The 23445-nt window shown below is 35.2% G+C and overlaps 2 protein-coding genes across 4 annotated transcripts in view; both read left to right on the forward strand.

Annotated features, from left to right (window-relative positions):
- Positions 1 to 1187: 1187 nt before the first annotated feature.
- On the forward strand, positions 1188 to 15996 carry LOC113042225 (cullin-2). Its single transcript, XM_026200882.1, has 21 exons — positions 1188 to 1350; positions 2911 to 3050; positions 3450 to 3552; positions 3628 to 3722; positions 5089 to 5194; positions 5360 to 5442; positions 5963 to 6059; positions 6678 to 6788; positions 6923 to 7085; positions 7177 to 7301; positions 7380 to 7487; positions 7758 to 7817; positions 7946 to 8074; positions 8354 to 8440; positions 8645 to 8797; positions 9973 to 10050; positions 10177 to 10243; positions 11237 to 11439; positions 11529 to 11630; positions 12983 to 13099; positions 15304 to 15996. Exons 2-21 carry the CDS (start codon positions 2932 to 2934, stop codon positions 15433 to 15435), a joined length of 2238 nt encoding a protein of 745 aa, XP_026056667.1. The 5' UTR covers positions 1188 to 1350; positions 2911 to 2931; the 3' UTR covers positions 15436 to 15996.
- A 1325-nt stretch (positions 15997 to 17321) lies between these two features.
- The window catches only part of LOC113042226 (partitioning defective 3 homolog), a 407940-nt gene continuing 401816 nt past the window's right edge, over positions 17322 to 23445 (forward strand). Inside the window, exon 1 of one of the 3 annotated variants that reach the window (XM_026200884.1) lies at positions 17322 to 18221. In XM_026200884.1, coding sequence (XP_026056669.1) covers positions 18102 to 18221 — 120 coding nt within the window. In that variant the 5' untranslated portion in view covers positions 17322 to 18101. The remainder of the gene's footprint in view (positions 18222 to 23445) is intronic. The other 2 variants (XM_026200885.1, XM_026200886.1) reach the window with 2 other exon arrangements.

A 23445-nucleotide genomic window follows, 5' to 3' on the forward strand; every position in this document is an offset into this window, starting at 1 on the left:
ACATATAATGTAAGCATTCTTACCCAGATCAAGTGTCCTCGCCTGTCCTAAATCAGACTCTAAACAATCTATATCTATTTGAAAATATTATATTATGCATGTCTTCATCTCTATATGATAAAATCAAAGCTGGAGGCTGAACACAGCTCCTTTAGTTGCATGTCAACACACAGTGAAAGGTGCATCAGCTGTAGCTCGAGCAGATGAAAGAGAGAAATAAACATTAGTTTCTCCACAACACTGAGACACAGGTGTCAAGTTCATGCAGAATAAGCCTCACCTTTCATCATGTACATCCACAGAACTGACATGACTTTTCAAAATAAAAGTCAAAATAGATAAATTATTTGAAATCTTTTTCAAGCGAATATTTAAGAATTCCAAAGGGTTTCAATCATTAAACTATGACAGTTAAACCTCTGAAATTATGTTAAGGTATTTTTTATTGTTATTTATCCATTATTATTGTTACAAATGTCTAGAATTGTTTGTTTTCTGATGGTTTAATGCGTCGATACATTTTGTGTATTCGCCCAAATAAGTTTCTGAGGGTGCAACTCTCTAACTTTAATAGAACAATCAGATATAATAGAAAAACAATAGAGAGTTTGATCAATGTATAAAAACCTAAGAGCGGTGTAACCTTGGTTGACAAAATTATTATTATTATATTTGCTTAGTGGTATCTTTGTGTTCTACAAAATATTGCACACTTGATTTTAAACAAACAGCTCACAGTTTTTAAGGTGAGAAGGCCACACAGATTAAACAAATATTAATATATGCCACCTTCAAAAAGCCTTTTGACGGAATGAATTGTATTTCCGGTTCGTTATATGCTATTTCTTTAGTTAAAAACTTGACAGGAGAAAAAAGGGATCAGAATCACTACATTTCTTTAAAATCGAGTCCATAATGCCATCTCATCCCGCAGCTCCTCTGTCACGACTAATGTCCGCCAACAGCTGCCGTACTTTTCGGCCATACCATTAATAAAAGGGGGAGTCTGGTAAAAGCTGCTATGCGTTATTATCATTCACTTAATTCACCACATACCCCAATCATACATAGCATATCTATATAATTCCCAAATAAACCTATATTAAGAGTTTCAAGTAAATACAAGGTTCTAATATCGATCTCCATCCATGACCAGTTTGGTGCACCCCTCCAGCTGACGCAGTGGTGCGGTCCGTGAGAGGCGATGGCAGAGGTGTAGCGGGAGAGAGAGAGAGACCTATCGCCCTGTCCGCTCGAGTTCAGACCCGCCGCGGAGACACAGAGACCCGCGGACAACACACCCGGAGCCGGCACACCCGAGCCTCGCAGACACCCGCCGCTCAGCCTCAGGTCTGTTTGTGTGTGTTTGTGTCTCTGTCTCTATCTCTCTGTGTGTGTGTGAGCGAGCAGCGCCGCTGTTAGCACAGACGCTAGCTCCCGCTTCTGCTTCAAAACACCGTGTTTCTGTCACGAACACACACCGATTTGCTATAAACGCGCGAATGTATGTTTGTTTTCCTCAACACAAGGTTGTTCTTCACTCAGGTGTGTTTATAATCAGCCAGCTGCCTCTTGTTTCCACGCATTTCTGTCCTGGATGTGTGTAACTAGGCCTCGGACTCTTCTAGATCAACTGTTTGTGATGATCTGGGTTTGTTGGAGATCTAAACTCTCTCGCTTTGACTCTTTCTGGAGATATCACTGTGTAGATGTGGTTTGACAGCTTTATTGGATGTTGACACTGAGATTATCCACCTCTGGAGTACGTTTAAACTCGCTGATCTGTCTTTAAAGGTTAGTTTGTCTCTGAATGTGTTGTTGTTAGTGAGCTGCTGTGATGGTTTAGTGCAGAAGCCAGACTAACTCTTCAGGACAGACCTGTCAAATGAAATCACAAGCATTGAGAGACACTAGTGCTGAAATATTAAGAACTGGGAGGTTTATATGAAATAGAGTTATACACCATGCATAAAAAAATGACAGAAAATAAGACAGGATTGGAGAACGTTCACTTGAACTCTACGTTCATGTCTATTTACATGCAATCTTTATAAAATCCATGCAGTTTAACCCGCACAAGTGACGGAAATGCGTGAATTCTGTGTTATTTCTATAATATTAATGTATTTGTTTATGAGTCTGAGATGAATAATCACATTTTGGTGTCAAAAGAAGTGAATTGATATAAATATAAAGCATATATAATACGAGTAAATAAATGTTTTGAATAACTTTTGTGAAAATATAATGCTGAAATATGGGTGAAATAATTTTTTTTTAGTTAAAGATATATTTATGTAAAAATTAAACCTCATACTTATTATAAAAAAAGTGTGTAAAATAAAATCATACTAAATTTTATTCTATTTTAAATGATTGAAAATGTGTCACTGACAGATGAAGCTCAGTTGTTTGTTATTTAGCATTGTACATCATTAGTATTTTAGGGACTGTACTGTGGTCCTTCAATGGAGCTTTTTAATGTCATCTAATGATTCTTAAACTAAATATGCATGATGCAAAAAATAAAATAAAATGCAATTTAACCCATTCTTATATATGGGCGAGAAAAAACACAATTTAAAGCTATTTTAATTTAATTTATTTATTTTTATGCTTGGAAAACCCCCTTTCATCTTTGACCTTGTGTGTGTGTATATATATATATATATATATATGTATGTATGTATGTATGTATATGTATATGTATATTTGTTTCATTTTAATTTTAGTTAATGTTTCGGTAATTAATTTTTTTATGTGCTTTTCTCATTAGTTTAGCTTTTAATTGATTTCAGTTTTACTCTTAGTACATTTAGTACTTCAGCATCAAGTTATTACAGTGTATTTTGGGTTGAAGTTAACAACAGCAGCGCTGATGATGTAATGCATTCATGTCTTTCCACACAGTCAAAGCCGAAGCCACGCACCATGTCGTTAAAACCGCGGGTGGTGGACTTCGACGAGACGTGGAACAAGCTCCTGACGACGATCCGAGCGGTTGTGATGCTGGATTACGTGGAGAGAGCGACGTGGAACGACCGCTTCTCGTATCCTGCACCGAGATGAGTCCAGCTCTAACAGGGACGCATCTGTCCTGCTGCAGATCATGTGCAGTCAAACTGTTGCTTCCTCTTTTCTCCCCCTCCCTCTTTTTCCTGTTTCTTGTAATCAGATTGTTTAAAAAAAATATTTTTTTATTTCCAAAGCAAATGCATATTTGTTTCTACTTTATATGTACATCACCACTCAGAAGTTTAAAGTCAGAAAGATTTTAAAAGAAATGAACACTCAGCAAGCATGCATTAAAGTAATCAATGATTTCTGAAGAGCATGTGACACTGAAGTGCATCACAGGAACAAATCATTTTAAGTTTTAAGTGGCATCTTTTGACCAGTAGTGTAAGTTACATGTATCCTCATTAAAATCTCCTTGACGTGAGCTTTAGGGACATCTACGCGCTGTGTGTAGCGTATCCAGAGCCTTTAGGGGAGAGACTGTACACCGAGACGAAGGTGTTTCTGGAGAATCACGTGCGTCAGTTGTTCAAGGTGAGACGCTCGTGGCTCAGGCCTGTGTTTAACTGTGGATATGTTGCTTCATTGCGCTGTGTGTGTGTTTTACAGAGAGTCCTGGAGTCGGAGGAGAAGGTTTTGGTGATGTATCACAGATACTGGGAGGAATACAGCAAAGGTGCTGAGTACATGGACTGCTTGTACAGGTGCGTTCATCTCCTGTAGCTGAGGGAACATGGTGCAAATGAACGAAGATGTGTGCAATATAATTCCCCTCGTTTAAAGGGGTAGTTCATCCAAAAAGAAAAGTTCTGTCATCATTTAGAAAGTTATGTGTGGAAAAAATCCTATGAGAACCGAAACTGTTTGCTAACATTCTTCAGAAGAAAGAAACTCAGCAGCTTGAGTAAATGATGGCAGAGCGTTTGTTTTTGGCTGAACTGTCCCTTTAATGTGAAGAGACAATTACACATAAGCTGTTAATTTGGAAACTTGTGGTTTACTTTTACTTTTGAGTTTTTTTGTTGGTGTGTGATACTTGAATGGTTATTTAAGAATAGCTTTTAAAGTGTTTCTCTCATGATTGAGTGGATGTCATAGAGTCAGATGATTGATATTTTACATTTAACCTTAGTTTAACACTTTCTTGGGTTTTAGCTTGAAGTCAGTCGATTTCAATTAAGTAGTGACATAAAACCTCTAGTATATTAGTATTTAATTCACACTACCGTTCATAATTTTGGGGTTTGTGAAAGTTATAAAACTTTTGAAAAAAGTTGGATGTCATTTTGTTAATATAAAATAACATAAAAACAATAAAAAGTTGATAAAAAAAAAGTATATATATTTTTTTTCTTTTGTAGCATGATAAATGTTTTTACTGTCACTTTAGTTCAGTTGAATGCTTCCCTGCTGAATAAAAGTATTAATTTCTTTAAAAAAAGTGACCCCAAATTTTTTAAGTAGTAGTGCGATCTAGTTGTCATATCGGAGATAAATAATAAATAATAGAGTAGTTTTGCAGACCTTAAACTAGTTTTGTGTAAAATGTGTGAACTTTTGATATATGCCACCAAAGAGAGATTTCAATCACAGTTGATGTTGCTTTTGGTTCATTAGGAAGTGTTGAAATGCTTGTGTTCGTAATAATAGATATTGATAATCCGGTTATTCTGTGCATGCAGAACATTTCATTCTTGGTAAAAGTGCACTATAATGCCATTGTAAACATGCACTCACTAGACTTTAATATTGTTGGTTGAGGGATATTACACAATACTTATGGGCAATATTTTATTTGCTTTATTAGCAACCATGCATTTCATGATTACGGCTCTGACGGTTCGCTCTCATGCACTGCTCTGAGTGCACCAGGTATTGTTTCTCTGGCACACAGACCTCGGCCTCGTCAAGGGCTTTGGTCAGTTTGGGCTTGATTGCATCCATCACTGTCCTGCTGCTCTGGGTCAGCTGTGAAAACAAGCAGCTTTATTGTGCATCAACACACACTTACTCATCTAAAACAATAGCAGCTGATTTTCCTTAATGAGTGTTGTCATGAATTCCCCGCAGGTACCTTAACACACAGTTTATTAAGAAGAACAAGCTGACCGAAGCAGACCTGCAGTACGGATACGGAGGAGTGGATATGAATGAGCCCTTAATGGAGATCGGAGAGGTATCTCACGACACAAGCGGATGCCATATTCACTTGTTTGTTGTTGTTGTTGATGTAAACAGATTGGATATTAAGCTATGCACATTTTAAATGTCAGATTGTGGTGTTTATTCTTTCGTAAGCTGTATAAAGGTTTGTAAGATTTGTTTTTATTGTTGTTTTTAGCTTGCACTTGACATGTGGCGTAAGTTAATGATTGAGCCGCTTCAGCCGATGCTGATCGGGATGCTTCTGAAAGAGATCAAGAAGTAAGTTCGGCTTTAAAACAGGGTTTCTGCTTTAAATACTTTAACCCAAAACATTTTTATTGATTTCAATTAAATTTAATTAAAAAGATAGCATTTCAATAAAAAAATCTGCAAAAATGCAAAATAAAAAATGCATTCTTACCTTAAATCTTTTGTTTAATCTATTTTGAGGTTTTAGATCGTCATCTAGGACTGGTTTAAGTGGATAGTCATGAATTATGGAAAATATTTAATTTTGCACAGTAGCCCAAACAAGTGCTTTAGAAAAATACAAGCTTCACGTTTATGCTTTGAAACCAATTTGCTTATAGTTTCTGTTGTGTATTACTGTAAATGTATTTACGTTTTTTTTTTTCTTCTACAAACTAAAAATAACCTATGGCAGAAGTCTTCATTACCACAGATACTTTCCATCATATTTCTGTGATTGCATCCCAAGTTCAGTTTTATTGAGTATGTTTCGTTATATACTGTTTGAGGATGCATTTGCAGACGTATTCAGTTTGGATGTTGTTTCCAGCGACCGATGTGGGGAGGACCCCAATCAGAAAGTAATCCACGGGGTTATCAACTCCTTTGTTCATGTTGAACAGTACAAGAAAAAGTTTCCTCTAAAGGTGAGTGTCTCTGTCTTGGTTGTTTTTTTATGTGTCATTGATCTTTTAAAAAATGTTTTTAGTTTGTGCAATCATTTAACTTCAGTAATATTTTATGTAAATATTAAAAAAAGTTTTTTAGTACCCTAATGTTTAAAAATTTGCGTCAGCTTTTTAAAAATTTTTTAATAAAAATTATATTTGTAAATTCAGCAAACATGCATGAATTTGATCAAAAATGACAGTAAAGACATTTTATATGCTGCAAAAGATCACGGCTTCCTGCAAAAAATATAAATGTTCTCAACATTGGTAATAATCAGAAATGTTTCTTGAGCAGTAAATCATCATATTTTCATGATTTCTGAAGATCATGTGACACTGAAGACTGGAGGAATGATGCTGAAAATACAGCGGAGCATCACTGAAATAAATTACACTTTAACAGATATTCACATTGAAAAGCTTTAAATGGTTATGATATTTCACAATACTGTATTTTTGATCAAATTAATGCAGCCTTGGTGAGCAGCAGTGACTTTTTCAAGCAGACCGCAAACATTTGTGTATTTATTTGCAGTCCTGTCAGCAATCATGCATCTTATTTGAAGGCCACACCATTTTTTTCCCTTTACCCAGTTTTATCAGGAAGTCTTTGAAGGGCCGTTCCTGACAAAAACCGGAGAGTATTACAAACAGGAAGCCTCCAATCTCCTGCAGGAGTCCAACTGCTCCCAGTACATGGAGAAGGTGAGATGCTGAAACCATTCAGCTGCGTCATCAGCATCTTTTGCATTTATATAAACGTGTTTCTGATCATTCAGTCATGTTGCTGTTTGAGATCTGCTGATCTAAAAGAAGCCTGATGCTCTCTGATCCGTCAGGTTTTAGGCCGGTTGAAAGACGAGGAGGTGAGGTGTCGGAAGTATCTGCACCCCAGCTCGTACGCCAAAGTCATCCATGAATGTCAGCAGAGGATGGTGGCCGATCACCTGCAGTTCCTGCACGGAGAGTGTCAGAATATCATCAGACAGGAGAAGAGAGACGGTCTGAACCTTCACTTGCGCCTCACGGGTTCGTGTTTGTATGCATGCGTCTCATAACTGCAGGACGTCCTGATTGGTCTGTTTGGTTTCAGATATGGCGAATATGTACACGCTACTGCGAGCCGTGTCCAGCGGCTTACCTCACATGATCCACGAGCTCCAGGTCCACATCCACGACGAGGGTCTCCGAGCCACCAGTAACCTCTCTCAGGAAAACGTAGGTTGTTTGTACATGTTTGTATATCGCATTAATCGCAGTGCGCTCAGATGTTTTCCTCTGGTGTTTGTCCTGCAGATGCCAACGCAGTTTGTGGAGTCAGTGTTGGAGGTTCATAGTAAATTTGTCCAGTTGATTAACACAGTGTTGAATGGGGACCAACACTTCATGAGTGCGCTTGATAAGGTACTCTTACATTTCAACGCAGTTCATTACACTACCAAGCAAACACTTACTCGTTATATTAATCTTTTCCATATTTCAGAATAAAAGTCAAATCAGTTTCAAGTGCAATTATGCATTTTTAATATATAGTATAATACTTAGCACCTGCATATATATTACCAAGTTCTTCACCCTTCTTCATTTAGTCCAGTAGGGGGTATCTGGGATCATCTGAGTGTTTAGAAACACTTGAGTTTGTGGTTTCTGATTTTTTTGCTCATTCCCCTCCAGGCCTTGACTTCAGTAGTGAACTACAGAGAGCCCAAATCCATCTGCAAAGCGCCTGAGCTGGTGTGTAATCACTGTTTATCCTCATCTACTGCCAGCGTTAGATCAGGATGACTGAATAAACTCTGATTGAAGCTAATGAACATTAACACTGCTGTTTTTCTGCCGGTGTTTCTCGTGCTGTGGCACAGCTGGCTAAGTACTGTGACAATCTGCTGAAGAAATCTGCGAAAGGAATGACGGAGAATGAAGTGGAGGACAAACTGACCAGCTTCATCACGGTCTTCAAATACATCGACGACAAAGATGTGTTTCAGAAGGTGAGGCCATGACTTGATTTATCTACATAGAAGGAGAACAGGAAAATAAATTTACTTTCTTTATCTGACTTTCCTTCTGTCCAGCTGACATTAAAACCTTCAAACTGTAAACTATTTTTATACTTCCAGGCTAGGCTTTGCCAAGCCAACGACAAAGTTTGTCCTCAAATGTTACTCATCATCCTTTAAGTTTTTTTTTCTTTTCGTTTTGTGTCTGGTATGGGTGATGTTTTCAGTACTTTGTGGTCAGTGTTTTCTAACTCCGTCGTTTGTTCTTAGTTTTACGCCAGAATGCTTGCGAAGAGGTTAATACATGGACTTTCATTATCCATGGACTCCGAGGAAGCCATGATCAACAAACTGAAGGTACAGCGAGTCTCTCACACTCTTGAAAGGTGTCTTAAAACGTTGACAGATGTGACTCATCCTCCGTAATCAAGTGTTCGCTCGCTGTGTGCTCCACAGCTTTGTCATCATGTAAACCGCAGATGGGACTGATGATGGGTTTCGTGCTAGCAGAGCTTTCATTGTTTTTCTTGTTCTTTATTATTATTGTCCTTTGCCTCGCAGCAAGCGTGTGGCTATGAGTTCACGAGCAAACTGCACAGAATGTACACTGATATGAGCGTCAGCACCGACCTCAACAACAAGTTCAACAACTTTATCAAAACCCAGGAGACTGTGGTGGACCTGGGCATCAGCTTCCAGATATATGTGTTACAGGTAAGAGAGAAGGAAATCTTATATATGTGTGTCCCTGGAGCACAAAACCAGTCATAAGGGTAAATTTCTCGAAATTGAGATTTAAACATCATCTGAAAGCTAAATCATCTTTCCATTGATGTATGGTTTGTTAGGAGGTTTGTTGTGCAAAAAAATCTTAATATTGAGAAAATCATCTTTGAAGTTGTTCGAATTAAGTTCTTAGCAATGGATATTACTAATCAAAAATTAGATTTTGATATTCATGGTAGGAAATTTACAAAATATCTCCATGGAATATGATTTTTAATTAATATCCTTATGATTTTTGGCATAAAAGAAAAATGGATAATTTTGAATCATACAGTGTTTTTTGGGCTATTGCTAAAAATATACCCCAGGGACTTAAGGTTTTATGTTCCAGCGTCATATATATATATATATATATATATATATATATATATATATATATATATATATATATAATGGATGTATGTATATGTGTGTTTTTATTAAATATTGTTTTAAAATATAATAACATAAAATGATAATTTTAATAAAGAATTGATAATTATTTTGCCACATAGCGTCTCAAAACATTTGTGCTGTGGATATAAATGCTATATTTAGACCTGAGTGTTATTATTATTATTATTATTATTATTATTATTATTATTATTTTTTTTTTTATTTTATTTTTTTTTTCAAATTTACTGAAACAAAGTTGCAAAAACTTCACAGATAAATAAAGCAATAGAATGCTGATTAAAAAAATAATACATTTTAAATGAATACGTATTTTAAACATTCAGGACATACTATCATAATTATATAGTAATAATAAGTATATACATAAATATATGTAGGGTTATTATTATTATTATTATTATTATTATTATTATAAGGCGCACACACACATCTGCAAATAATTACAATAATATAATAATTATTTCAATAATTAAGTGGTTTATTAAATTAAAACACGAATTCAATAAATACAACTGTCCGCATTTATATGCAGTGTATCACAGGATTTTGCGACTGATTTCGATGCACAGTTGTAAGCCAGACATAACAGAGGTTATTGATGTATAAAAGGGTCAATGTAAGGGTGAAGAACGGTCATAATGTGGAATATTTTGCGTGTGTTGAATATGTGCTGTCTGTGAGCTGATGTGTGTTCGTATGTGTTTCAGGCAGGAGCGTGGCCCCTCACACATGTTCCCTCGTCCACGTTTGCCATCCCGCAGGAGCTGGAGAAGAGTGTACAGATGGTAAGCTGCCCTGACAACAGGCTCCAAAACCTAATCTTCATGTGCTGAGAGCCGAACATGTGAAATCCCCCTCATTTCATTATGAAAGTAGGTGACGCTGATTTAACTGATGATTTCTTTCTGCAGTTTGAGTTGTTTTATAACCAGCACTTCAGCGGAAGGAAGTTGACCTGGCTGCATTATCTCTGCACAGGTAAAGTTGGTCATATAGAGACATACACTACACATCGAAAGTTTGGCTTCGGAAAGATTTTCTGTTTTATTTATTTCTTTATTTATATTTTTTTATTTTATTAAATTATTATTATTATTATTTGTTGTTGTTGTTATACATTTTAAAAAAAAATTATTTTTTTTTTTTTTTTGTTATAATTATTATTATTTTTTTTTTTAAACCCTCACATCCCAAAGGTTTGAACATACCTACTCATTCTTTATTATAACAGCTGTCCACATTGTAGATTAATAGTAAGTTCGTGGAGTTTATGAAATAACTAATTGAAATATGAAATATATATGTGCTGGCCAAACCAGTTAATTAGAACTTTATCTTATTTTTAAGCATCTTTAAAGTTCTGCAAACTATTTCTAGTGTATAAACTAGTATAGTATTTGATAAACCTGAAACTTTTTTGTAAAGCGTTATCTTTTATTTTATATTATATTTATAGTTTCAGTTTTAATATTAGTTAAAGTTGCAAAGTTACAAAGTTGTTTTAATTTTTTTATATTGTGTTCAGATATTTAGTTTAGTTTTAGTTGTAAATATATAATAATAGGGCTATTAATGGAGTAAATTTCTTTTTTAATTGATATACTGACTTAAAAAAAAGTAAATAATTGTAATTAATTGCATATATCAGTATTAATTAAGAAAAGCCCACCAGATAATCACATAAAAAAGTAATTATTAAAATAATGAAATGAAATACATTTAGAAATGACCTCTGTTTTGAAATCACAACCATTTGGAAAAAGATTAACATAAGACTGCACACATTTATTTGATAGGGTTTTGCTGCTCATTTTATATGCACATTGATAAGCCAATAGTAACAGAGGTCATTTACATAATAAAGTCTTAAAGGGGCAGTTGGCAAATCAACCTGTTTAATTATAATGGCCAGGGAATGTTTTTTTTTTATCTAAGGTTTTATTTTAAAACACTGCTGCTTGTTTCTGTCAGGTGAGGTGAAGATGAATTATCTGTCCAAGCCCTACGTGGCGGTGGTCACCACTTATCAGATGGCCGTTCTGCTGGCCTTCAACAACAGCGAGACTGTGAGCTACAAAGAGCTGCAGGACAGCACGCAGATGAACGAGAAGGAGCTCCAGAAGACCATCAGATCCCTGCTGGACGTCAAGATGATCGGACACGACTCGCAGAAAGTAAGTCTGAGATCAGCCGGGTTTGACTTTTAATCAAACTGTTAATTGATTTATCATAAACTAGACTCCCACTGTCTCCTTTCCTCCAGGAGGAGATCGAAGCCGAATCCACGTTTTCTCTAATTATGAGTTTCACCAGTAAAAGAACGAAGTTCAAGATCACAACATCGATGCAGAAGGACACGCCGCAGGTACAGAGTCTCACCTTCGTTTCACCAAATCAAGAAAACTAGTTAACATAACTATAACATGATTAACATAACCAAAAGATGCCAAATCTGGTTAGAGATCTATTCCAAGAGCAGCACATGTGAAAAATAAGTTCAAAATATGTATGCAGACAAGAAATATGAAGACACCTATTGTACAGACTTGTCTTAAACGTCAAGTCACCTTTATTTATATAGCGCTTTATACAAAATACATTGTGTCAAAGCAACTGAACAACATTCATTAGGAAAACAGTGTGTCAATAATCCAAAATAAGTAAGTTAAAGTAATATAAAATAAGCAGATTAATTGTGATGAATTGCATCCAAAATAAACTTTTTCTGTTTACATATGTCTGTGTGCACTGTGTATTATTATGTATGTGTAAATACATACAGATGCATGTATATATTTTTAGTATAATAGGTTGATTATATATTAAATGTGTGTATGTATATGTATGCATGTGTATATATATGTATTTATATATATATGTATTTATATGTATGTATGTGTGTGTATATATATATTTATATATATAATGTGTGTATTTATTTATTTATATGTGTGTGTGTGTATATATATATATATATATATATATATATATATATATGTGTATATATATGTATATATGTGTATATATATGTAAGTATATATGTAAATATATATACATTTGTATATATATGTATTTATATATATATATATATATATATATATATATATATATATATATATATATATATATATATATATAAATACATATATATAAATAAATACACACACATATATATAAATGTGTATTTATTTATATATGTATATATATGTATTTATTTATATATGCATTTGTATATATGTATTTATTTATATATATATATATATATATATATATATTAAATACACACATTATATATATAAATGCATATATAAATAAATACATATATATACATATATAAATAAATACACATTTATATATATGTGTGTGTATTTATTTATATATGTATATATATGTAAATATATATACATTTGTGTTTATATTCACAGAACAAATATACACAGTACACACACATATATATATTATGTAAACAAAAACTTGCCATTATTCGTTGGACAGATTGAAAAATAATATAAACGCTAAATATTTCTTAGGTCAATGCATTTGTCTAATTTTAGGGTTTTATCAAAGACAGTGATTCCTTGATTTAAAACCTATTAAATAAATTAGTGGCAAAACATTACATTCAAATGAATCTATAAAATCAGACAAAGCCCATGCTGAGCAGATGTGGTGTGTGTGGAGTCGTATAAACGCTGTGATGTGATCTGTGTGTGTCAGGAGCTGGAGCAGACCAGGAGCGCTGTGGATGAAGACAGGAAAATGTATTTACAGGCTGCTATAGTGAGGATTATGAAAGCCAGGAAAGTGTTGAGACACAACACCCTCATACAAGAGGTGAGAGGACAGGTTCTGGTGTGTGTGTGTGTGTGTGTGTGTGTGTGTGTGTGTGGTACCTGACGCAGTAATCTCAGGGAAGTGAGAGACTGTGACTGAGACTGCTGTCAGAACACGTTCAGCACGGCCTGTTACACAACAAAACTGTGATGGGGACTGTTTTCACTGCTCTCACACACATTTGGCTCTGCACTCACACTGCTGTAGTCACACACAAGCTGAACACTGTTCCTCTGCTGAACACCGAACGAAGAGCGAATGGTGCACATGGGAAATCAACTTCGTTTTCATGAAGAAAGAGACGCCCGTTTTGTTTGATCCCTGTAAAGATCTTTGCAGTATATGAAAGTGTGAAAATAACAGAAGAAAAAAAATCTCAATCGAGTAAGAGTACCAAAAGTCATTGTTTCTGGCTAGATTTGATTAAAATCTGCGTTCAGGAAATTTAATTAAAATACTACAATGATGTTTACTTGCAAATTAATGATTTATCTTTATTATTATTATTGTAATAATTATTATATTACAATAATGATCATTTGTGGGAAAATGTGAGTTATTTTCTTAAAATAATGTTTAAACATTATATATATTTTTGATATCTAATGATCCTTAAATAAACGACTTATTTTGTTGTATTCATTATTTTCTTTATGATATACACTACCGGTTTAAAACTGGGGATGAGTAAGACTTCTAATGTTTTTAAAGAAGTTTCTTCTGCATTTATTTGATCAAAAATACAGAAAAATACAGTAATCTTGCAAAATGTTATTACAATATAAAATAATGGTTTCTGTTTTAATATCATTTAAAATATAATTTATTTCTGTGATGCAAAGCTGTATTTCCAGCATCATTCCTCCATTCTTCAGTGTCACATGATCTTCAGAAATCATGATAATATACTGATTTATTATTAGAGTTATCAATGTTGAAACTGTTGTGCTGCCAAATATTTTTTTTGGAAACTCCAATTATTTTTTCAGGATTCTTTGATGAATAATAATTTTAAATGACAGCATTTATTCCAAATATAAATATTTTCTAACAATATAAATCTTTTCCATCACTTCTTAACAGTTAAACACATCATCCCTGAATAACAGTTTTAATTTCTTTCATAAAAAGAAAGAATAAAAATGTACCGACCCCAAACTTTTGAACTGTAGTGTATATTCGTAACAATTGTCTTGTGATCTATTGAATTTTTCATTATAATTACAAATTTTACATGCAAAAGTTGTTCTTCTACTGTGTCATCGTGTTATCATAATGCTCTGACACATGGCACCAATTACATTTCTAACTGTTCAGTGCTGTGGCTTAAACAGGCTTTCATAACTAAAATATTACTCCATGCAAAACCAGAATTAATTTGATCAAAATAAATGGATCAGATGAGTCAGAGCTGTGGTAATGATATAAAACACTTACTCATTTCTTCAGCTGCTTCCTGTAAATGGAAGGACGTGTGAATTATGAAGCGATCTGATTATGCATCTTCAGCCCGAAAATGGCTCAATTTGTTAGTTTATTAAACAACAATTTTATCCTGTCCAGCATTTATTTATTGATCGTAATATATCCAGTAACTCAACCGAGGCAGGTTTTCCTTGCTTTATTATCTTACTGTGGAAATATGGATTACACAGCCTACAACTCTAATCTGTTCACATGCTTTTCTGGAAAAGTCAAATCCTTAGTTTCTGGGTCAAGACCGTTCTTATCAATTCTCAGGAATGTCCTTGTAACCAGAGATTATTATCAAGTTTATAATCCGACACTGAAAGCCCAGAACATGTGTCTGAATGTAAGTTTATGATCAGAGCATTAACATACTGCAAACTCTATACGTGTATTTTACATGCATGCATGCATACAGTACTGTGCAAAACTCTTAGGCCACTACTAGTATTTTCACTAACAAAAAATGGTTATAAAACAGTTATTTCTATGTTTTGGTGTAGCATGTCAGTAGGAAATATAGAAGGTAATTAATCAAATCTATTCAGGGCATTATTTTTAATGACATCCTCACTTTACAGTATTTTTACACAAGTGCCTAAAACTTTGCACGCATTTTTAGCATTGTGTCTTCTCACATGTACTATATATATACTGCAGAAATGATGACAACAATATGAGCATGAGCTATCCTGAATATACGCAGCCTAATTTTGTTTGTGTGCTTCTTCTTTCAGGTAATCAACCAATCCAAAGCCAGATTCAACCCGAGTATCAGCATGATCAAGAAGTGCATCGAGGTTCTTATCGACAAGCAGTACATCGAGCGAAGCCAGAGCTCTGCGGACGAATACAGCTACGTCGCATAAAAACATATTCATTTAATGAAAGAAAAAAACAACAAACAAAAAAAAATGCTGTTAAAAGCGTGAACGGTAGACATGTCTTTTATTTTCGGCTCTGGCTGGCCATCGGATCGAATCGGGACTCTGTGCCTCCATCTTTGTTAAAAAGGGCCTGCGAGTAGCTGGACGGTCATCAAAAGCACCCCAATGATTTTATGCTGTTTACATCACCAGTGCCACGCCAAGTGCGTCTATGAAAAAAGAAAATGCCTATAGCTACTCGAACGTAAAAGGATAATACATTTTTAGACATAATCGTACAAGAGAAAGCGAGCGAGTGAAATGCATCACATAGAGCAGAAGAGGTGAAGTGTTTGAGGAACGGCCGAAAAACATCCACGCTTTCTTTTCTCACATTGCAGTTGTTGTGTGTATTCTTTTTTTTAATGTATCAGAGTCAAAGAACTATTGTAATAAAAACGGTATAATGATAATTGCATTTACTTTCAAGATATAAAAAAAAAAACAAATATGAGGTGACAAACATGATTCTGCTGCTTGTCAAATAAACAAATAAAAAAACAACCCTTTTTTCGTAAATGTTTTTAGAAATACTACATCGTCAGTCAATGTTAAAGCTGAACCAAATTATTGTAATTATTTTATTATTATTTTATTATTCAGAATATTTCAGAAAGACCATATTTATGTGAAGTACAGGGCAGATCGCTTACTTGTTACTAATAACATGATGAAAAATGTAGTCAATAATTTAATCTACTGTAGATTACTCATTTTATGCAATGCATTCTGACTATTTTTTAGTTTCTTTTAGATTACTTTTGACTTGTTTATATATTTGAATGGGATTATAAGTATACAAAGAGAGAGAAATGTTGAATTCTTTCTCATTAACATCATGAAATGCTTTAAACGTCTCAGCTCCTAACCTCCTCGCTGAGGATTCGCTCCTAATGAGACCCATGTGGAGGATCCTGCCCAAATCAACATGTCTACAGTATGTGTGTGTCATCAGCAAAACATTTCTGTACAGTATACATCATCTTACGTAAGCCTGACATCTCGCAGATTCACAGATGTCGACTCGCTGGATTCTACAGAAATACATAAATCTTCATTAAAGTGAAGAGCAGATACTTTAAGATAAAGCATGTTTTTCTACCACAAGGGGGCGTTATGCATTATAAAAAGCTGGAATAACAAGAAATTAATAATCATACCATTAAAATGCAGAGTGAAATCTCCATCTAACAGAAAACCTCAAATGTCTGAACACATATCTAGAAACATGGTTTTGATGCTTGGTTATGTGACTAGACAGATGTTTGTGTCCATGGAAACACACATTTGTTTTGTGTTTTAGTGTCCTTCTACTTTAATTGAGGCTGCTAACAAATAACAATTTGTCCTAATGCACCTTCTCTCTCTCTCTCTCTCTCTCTCTCTCTCTCTGTCTCTAGATAGTTTTGCGGTAAAAACCTTTTTTCTCAAAAGAAACGTTTGAACTAGTGTTACTTGTAAACAAATGCTGCATCTTTGTCCAATGTCATTTCTGATACACTACTACATTCATGGCTAATTTCTTCTTACTTCTGAGAAGTGGCAAAAGTTAGAAATTCAACGTTTTCTTACAAATTTGGATCATGACAGATGGTTTAATTCTGACTGGTATTACTGAGAGGTTTTTATTTTAATTTAATTATTATTATTTTTTACATTTTTCGCCCACCACAGGAGTAAATCACTTAAAAACAAGGTTCCAAAAACGTGTTTTGAACCGTGATGTCATTAAAAAACAAAAAACAAAAAAACAAAATAAACATTTCTGGTACCCTAAAGAGCCTTTCAGAAAACGGTTCTTAACCTATTTATTTATTTATTTATGATCATTTAAAAATCTGATGCGATCTTTCTACTCTAAAGAATCTTTTGTGTAATGAAAAGTTGCCCTAGATTTTACAGGTTCATTTAGCAATAAGGAACCTTGACCGGAGAAAAAAAAAAAAAGAAAAAAAAAAGCTCAAGTAGTAATGTAGTAAAAATCTTGTTTCCAGAAAAAAATGTTGCTGGTTTCGAGCAAAAACTCACTTAATTTTACATTTTAAAGAGTTTTCTAGTAGTTCAAAATATGCATGTTATGGTAGGCTATAATGAGATGGTCCTCACTGCAGAACACAAGATCCAATGGGCGTGGTCGGATCCAGATCCAACTCCTCCCACCGCACATAAGCCTAACCTGCCAGTCTCCACCCCTTGATCCCCAAACCCCGCCCATCTCCACCCCCTAGATCTGGTCCCAACCACGCCCCCTGGATCTTGTGTTCTGTAGTGAGGGGCTACTGGGAGAGATGATTGAGGTGTTGGGACTAGTATGTAATGAATGTTAGTAACTACTAGAAAAGCAACTAAATAATACTAGCAGCACTTAACGAGTCTGTGACCTGGATCCGACAGTCGTCCCTGAGGGCGTGCACGAGGAGTGAGTCAGTGTGAGTCTCAGAGAGAGCTTCACCGAGACACAGGTGCTCCAGTTCCACCTGAGGAGCACAACATGAGGATTTATCCCGCTCTTTACCTGCTCGGATACAATGCTGCCGTGGCGTAACGCTGCTGAGGTCTCCTGAAGAGTCGCACACTTCTCCCTGAGTCTCTGGGAATATCGGGCGAAGATGAAAGTGACAGTGTGTTTTGGAAGGACGCGGGTGGTCGTTCCCTGTGGGGATGGGAATATCAAAATACACAGTCTTATTCAGCAAGCGACAATGAGATATAAAAAAGCCATAGCCAAGGTAAGTCGAGTGTTTTACTTTTTTTAGGAAAAAAGCCTAAACTCCACTGCTGCTCTCAACATGGCGTTTTTTTTTCTGGAGAAAGAATGAAAGAAAGGAAAGAACGGAGAAGAGGTCGTCGGTGAAAGGTTCAGTTGAGGTGTTCGTTTGAAGATTTCGCGTTTGTGTTTGTTACGTCACAAAGGATTGTTCGTTAAATTGTTGCAACTTCTGAATCTGCGCGCGCTTCTGCGTTCGGTTCAAAAGGAGGACTGCTGTAACCCTCCCTCGTGTGTTTTACAGTTAAATCCTTAACAGTGTTTGCAAGTAAACAGGGAGCGTAGGAAGACCCTCAGAGGCTCGGATGGAGGGCGAGGACTGGAAACTTCCTTGAAGATCAGCTCAAGCTGAAGCCTGGATCCACACATGCACTGCTCAGTGTTGCTCGCTCATTCTTCGACTGTTTTCTCCTAAACATTCACAATGAACGGTGCTTTCTACACCTTTATGTGTTATTATAATGGCTCAGTGGTCAATGGTTATGGATAGGTTGCGGGTTCAAGCCTTCAAAGTGTTGATTGACAGGGATTGGATGGTCATGAAAAACCTGGAAGTAGGACTTACGGTGTTTTCCAGGTCTGGAAAAGTCATGACATTTCTATGTTGATTATAGATAATCTAGTTCCAAGTTAGACAATCCAGAGGTGCAGCTTGTCGACCGGTTACTATGATCAAAAAACCAAACTAACTTTGCTAAACTGGTAATAACAGTTGTTACCTGGTTTGATGGAGGTCTGAGATGCACACCATCTAATATACTGTACTATACTGTACTGTACTATACTATATCATGCTTAAACTTGAGAGTTTGTGAAGAGTAAAACTTGTTTGCAAGCCATGGTTATGTTCAGTTTATGAACATATATATATATATATATATATATATTTTTTTTTTTTTGGTGATTCATTTCAGCCCTTATGTTATAAGTGTAAAGGTAATGGAAATTCATTGGTCATAAAGACCCAATTTGGTGAGAAAGCCACTGTAGATTCAGATGAGAAACTTGAACAGTCACCAAATGTTTTCTCAATGGATGTCATAAAGCTGAAGGTAAACTCCTCGCCACTAAAAGAGCTGGCAGCTGTGCACTGGCTGTAGTATGAAAGTAATCCCTAAACTGGACAAATTAACTTCCAGATCTGCTTTCTGTATGGCGCTTGATTCAGGATTTGGAGTAAGAAAGAACTTAAACACATTGTTGACTTTGGCTCAAGCTTCATGTGCATGCTTGTGAGGAAAACAATTTATCCTCATTGTGTAGTTATTGAGAAGCTTTGCTCCAGAACTTGGGGAAAAAAATGATCATTTGAGTGTAGTAGAGGAACTTGTATGCGTTCCAGCTCAATGAGGTCTAGCTGTTTAATTATTAATATATTGATTTCTGTCAGTAGACGTGTAGATGCTGTATTGTTGTTGTAAAGGGGCATTCGGTTCCTGTGTGTCTTGTGTTGGCATCAGTGCTATTATTTCTGCCCAGATCTTAACAATCTGCTGTTAATATTGGCATCACGTCCAAACACTTCTGTTCTACAGGCCTTGAATAGTTTGGTGAACCAACGCTGATATTGCCAGGGTTTCTCTTTTACAGAGTGTTTCTTGAGTATGGAAAATTGAGCTCGCTCCCTGCATTCTTGTGAATGGATTGGCAGGACTTTGGCAGTGTTTTTTTGCCTGACAAAAGCATTTATTTTTTCAAGAACTCTTTTTTTTGTTTGTTTTTTCCAGTGTTAAAATATTTGTTCTGTCTCAACTTAGAGATAATTAAAAGTAATTAATTTATAGGCTGATTTTCCTTAAAATTGTAAACACTTTCAAAACAATTTCTGATCCAGACCTGTCTGATATAATAGTGGCTCAACCAATGGTCAGAGTTGGGGGCGGGGCTGAATCTTTGGCTGACCAATTGCAGATAAGCTTAGTGTTTGGGGAAACCTGTTTAAAAACAATCACTTTTTTCGAAGCTCTGTTTTATTGGGTATCAGATGTATCCAGTCCGTGGACTGAATGAAATACATGATATCGAATGCAGCATCTATTGACAAAAATGCGGTAAATTAGACATGCTTATGTTCTTCACAGAATGTGTATTTTGTGAATGAAATGCATTAAAATGCATTAAAATTAAAAAAAAAAATTTAAACTAACATTTTGTAGACAAATGCATTTTGTGACATGCTGAGAGTATTTAATGTTGTTTATGAAATTGTTACATTTTTTACAAAACAAACATTTATTTTTGTGCAAAGTGAACATTTTATGGACAAATGATTTTGTGATGTGCTGGGAGCATTTTGTTAGCAAATTTGTTTCCCATTGAAATTAATATTTTGGTTTTGCTAAATTAACATTTAACATATTAATTTTTGTTAGAAAAAAAAATCTTGTGACATGCTGGGTGCATTTTTATTCATAAATTAGTTTTCTGTTGTGCATGAAATAAAAGACACATTCACCACCATTAACAAAATGGAAGGATGTTTTATACTCCAAATAAGTTTTAAGTTTGCAGACCATGAATTGCTTTACTTTAAAACATGTGACTGTGCTACTATCTTATTGTGTTTCGTCACATAACTCATTAAGTTCACAGATTAAGTCGGTTATGCTTTGTGCCCTATATAGTTCAGTGATACTAATGATTCAAAATCATTACCACAAATCCATGTGATGAAACCTAACTGAATCAAGACTGTATCTTGCAGCCAGGTGAGTGTAGAGAAACCTCAGCAGTGTATGAAGGTCAGTCACTCTTTCAGCAGAGTATGAAACTTGAGCTGCATCACCTTGAAGAGCCGTCACGCTGCAACTCAACACTCAAAGAAGTGTGTGCGTCCTGAGTCGTTCTCTTTGCATTTTCATTCTTTTCATAAAGCGTCTGTCCTTGCAGACAGTAAAGACGTGGATTCTACATACATGGCACACACCCATGCTTGCATGGCTTTGCAGGCACACCCTGTACCTCTGCAGATTGATCCAAACACCAGTATGCACTCTTCATTGTGAGGACGGCTCGTGACCTGCTGTGTAAGCGGAGGTGTGAGAAGGCTGATCTACAGGGTGATGTGAACTCCAGCTCTTCATCAATAACCCTAATAAACAGACTTCATTCTTCAGGGTGCTCAAACTTACAGGACCTCCTCCTCCGCTGTAAGACTGCTGTCTGCAGCCTTTCCATTGACTTCTCCCCGAGTCGATCGATATAAGTCTTGAGTGTTTTATTCGTTTGATTGTTGAGTTTTGTCTCTCTGCTGCTGTTATGGGACAATGATGCTGATTTTAATATATTTCTACCTTGTTAATTAAAAAAATTTTAATACTACATCAGAGAGGTGAGGAATAATGACTTAGATGAATCTCAAGAACGAGGGCCATTATTTATTTATTTTTTTTGGTAAATTTAGTAAAAGTTGTAGACCTTACAATAGATACACAACACATTATGCAAATTAGGACTAACAATTGATTAAAACATATAATTGCCCATAATAGGCTGCTGTGTAAAATTACATTATATTACATTTGTATATTTTATGATGTTACTGGTTTGTGTGTCAGTTCCTTTGGATAAAAGCATTTGCTAAATGTAAATGTACATAATTAATTGCATCTATTAACTCTTTGACTGTAGTATTCTTTCTGCATTACAGTATTTAGAATTAATTAAAAATTTATACAATTAAAATTAATTAAAAATAATATATATTTACATATAATAACGGAAATGAGAAGTTTAGATGTAATATGGTAATATTTGCAACATGGAGATAAAATGTAAAAAAAAAAATCAACAATTATGAAACAAAAATAGCCTTCTTTAGAAACTCAGATATTTATTAAGATTTCTTTTAAAGCGTAAGCTCACCAATTTCTAACCAGCTGTGTATTGTTGGAAGTACTAGTGTATTTTTGTCATATTGCCTGCAAGATATTTCTATTTATTCAGCAAAAATCTCAATTATTATAATTTATTTTTTTGTGTGAAACTTAAAGATCATACTTGTGCATTTTTGCATTAGTCTGACTGAGCCCAGTGTATTATGGGTTTCACAGTTTTTCTCCATCTACTTCACCACAGCCCTTTAGTCGGTTTTCTCTAGTCATGTAGCACAGATGTAAATAAAGATAGTGTTTCTGCTGCATATGCAGTTTTATTAAAACCCCATCTTGGCAGCGGTGAATTAACCCTGTCATTAGGGGCTTACGTCTGATCTGGCACCTTGACGTTTTTACCGAGATTCACTCATTATTATGCAGTGTTGTTGTAACTGTCTGAAAAGCTCTATAAAGGACGCTGAGATGAATAAACAGCTCTGAAATTTCTAGAAGATTCTTGAAACTTACATGCTCTCTGTAAAGCAGATTGAAAATAGCTGTTAATTGTGACTTGATGTGATTTGACGGCTCAAGGTGGAGTCATTTGCATTGCTCTGAACTTGATGAGCCCCTGTTGTGACGGGTCAGACGGCTGTAATGAAGCACCGCTCCACACAAAACCATGCATTGTGTTTATGAGACCCGCAGGCATCTGGATGTCTATTACCCAGAGGGAAACGCAATAATTGCAGAAGAACTTTGACCTTCAGATCGGAAATCCTTCCTTAGAGGCTTCTTTGTAGTGGGACCTTGATTTCTGAAATAACCCGTGCCATAAAAGTCTTTGGAGGAATGGCTCAGAAAAGTAAACTTATGTCTCAGATGTCAGTGTCCAAATGCTTTTTAAAGGTGATTTATTTGTCCTTTTTCTGACATTCTGTAGAAGCAAAGCATCTGAATATGACGGGAGCTCCTCTTGTGAGAACTTGTATGAAGGAGGTGCAGTATGTCTGTGAGAGGAGGCGTTCATTATGTTGAATGACTAATAAATGGACTAAACCCTTTCATCTGTCTTCAAGGAGCACATTACAGATGCTCTTACATAAAGCCAAGACACATCAGTCCGTGAGATCACGTCCTCCAAGAAGTTTTATTTGTGTGTATTGTTACGCAAGTAAAACCAAACCTGTTGAGACTAAAAGTGGACTTTATTGTTTAAAGAGACAGTAAGATGAAAATTCTAAGCTTCCTATCACTGTTTATAAGTCCTGTACATTAGGTTTAAATCCATCCAAGGTTAAAAAACACTGTCATTTTGTCAAAATATCATTTTAAAATTACCTCAATTCTCAGAGATCCCCAAACGGTTCG

The sequence above is a fragment of the Carassius auratus genome, chromosome 24, assembly GCF_003368295.1.
Source record: "Carassius auratus strain Wakin chromosome 24, ASM336829v1, whole genome shotgun sequence".
In the NCBI taxonomy this organism is placed as follows: Eukaryota; Metazoa; Chordata; class Actinopteri; order Cypriniformes; family Cyprinidae; genus Carassius; species Carassius auratus.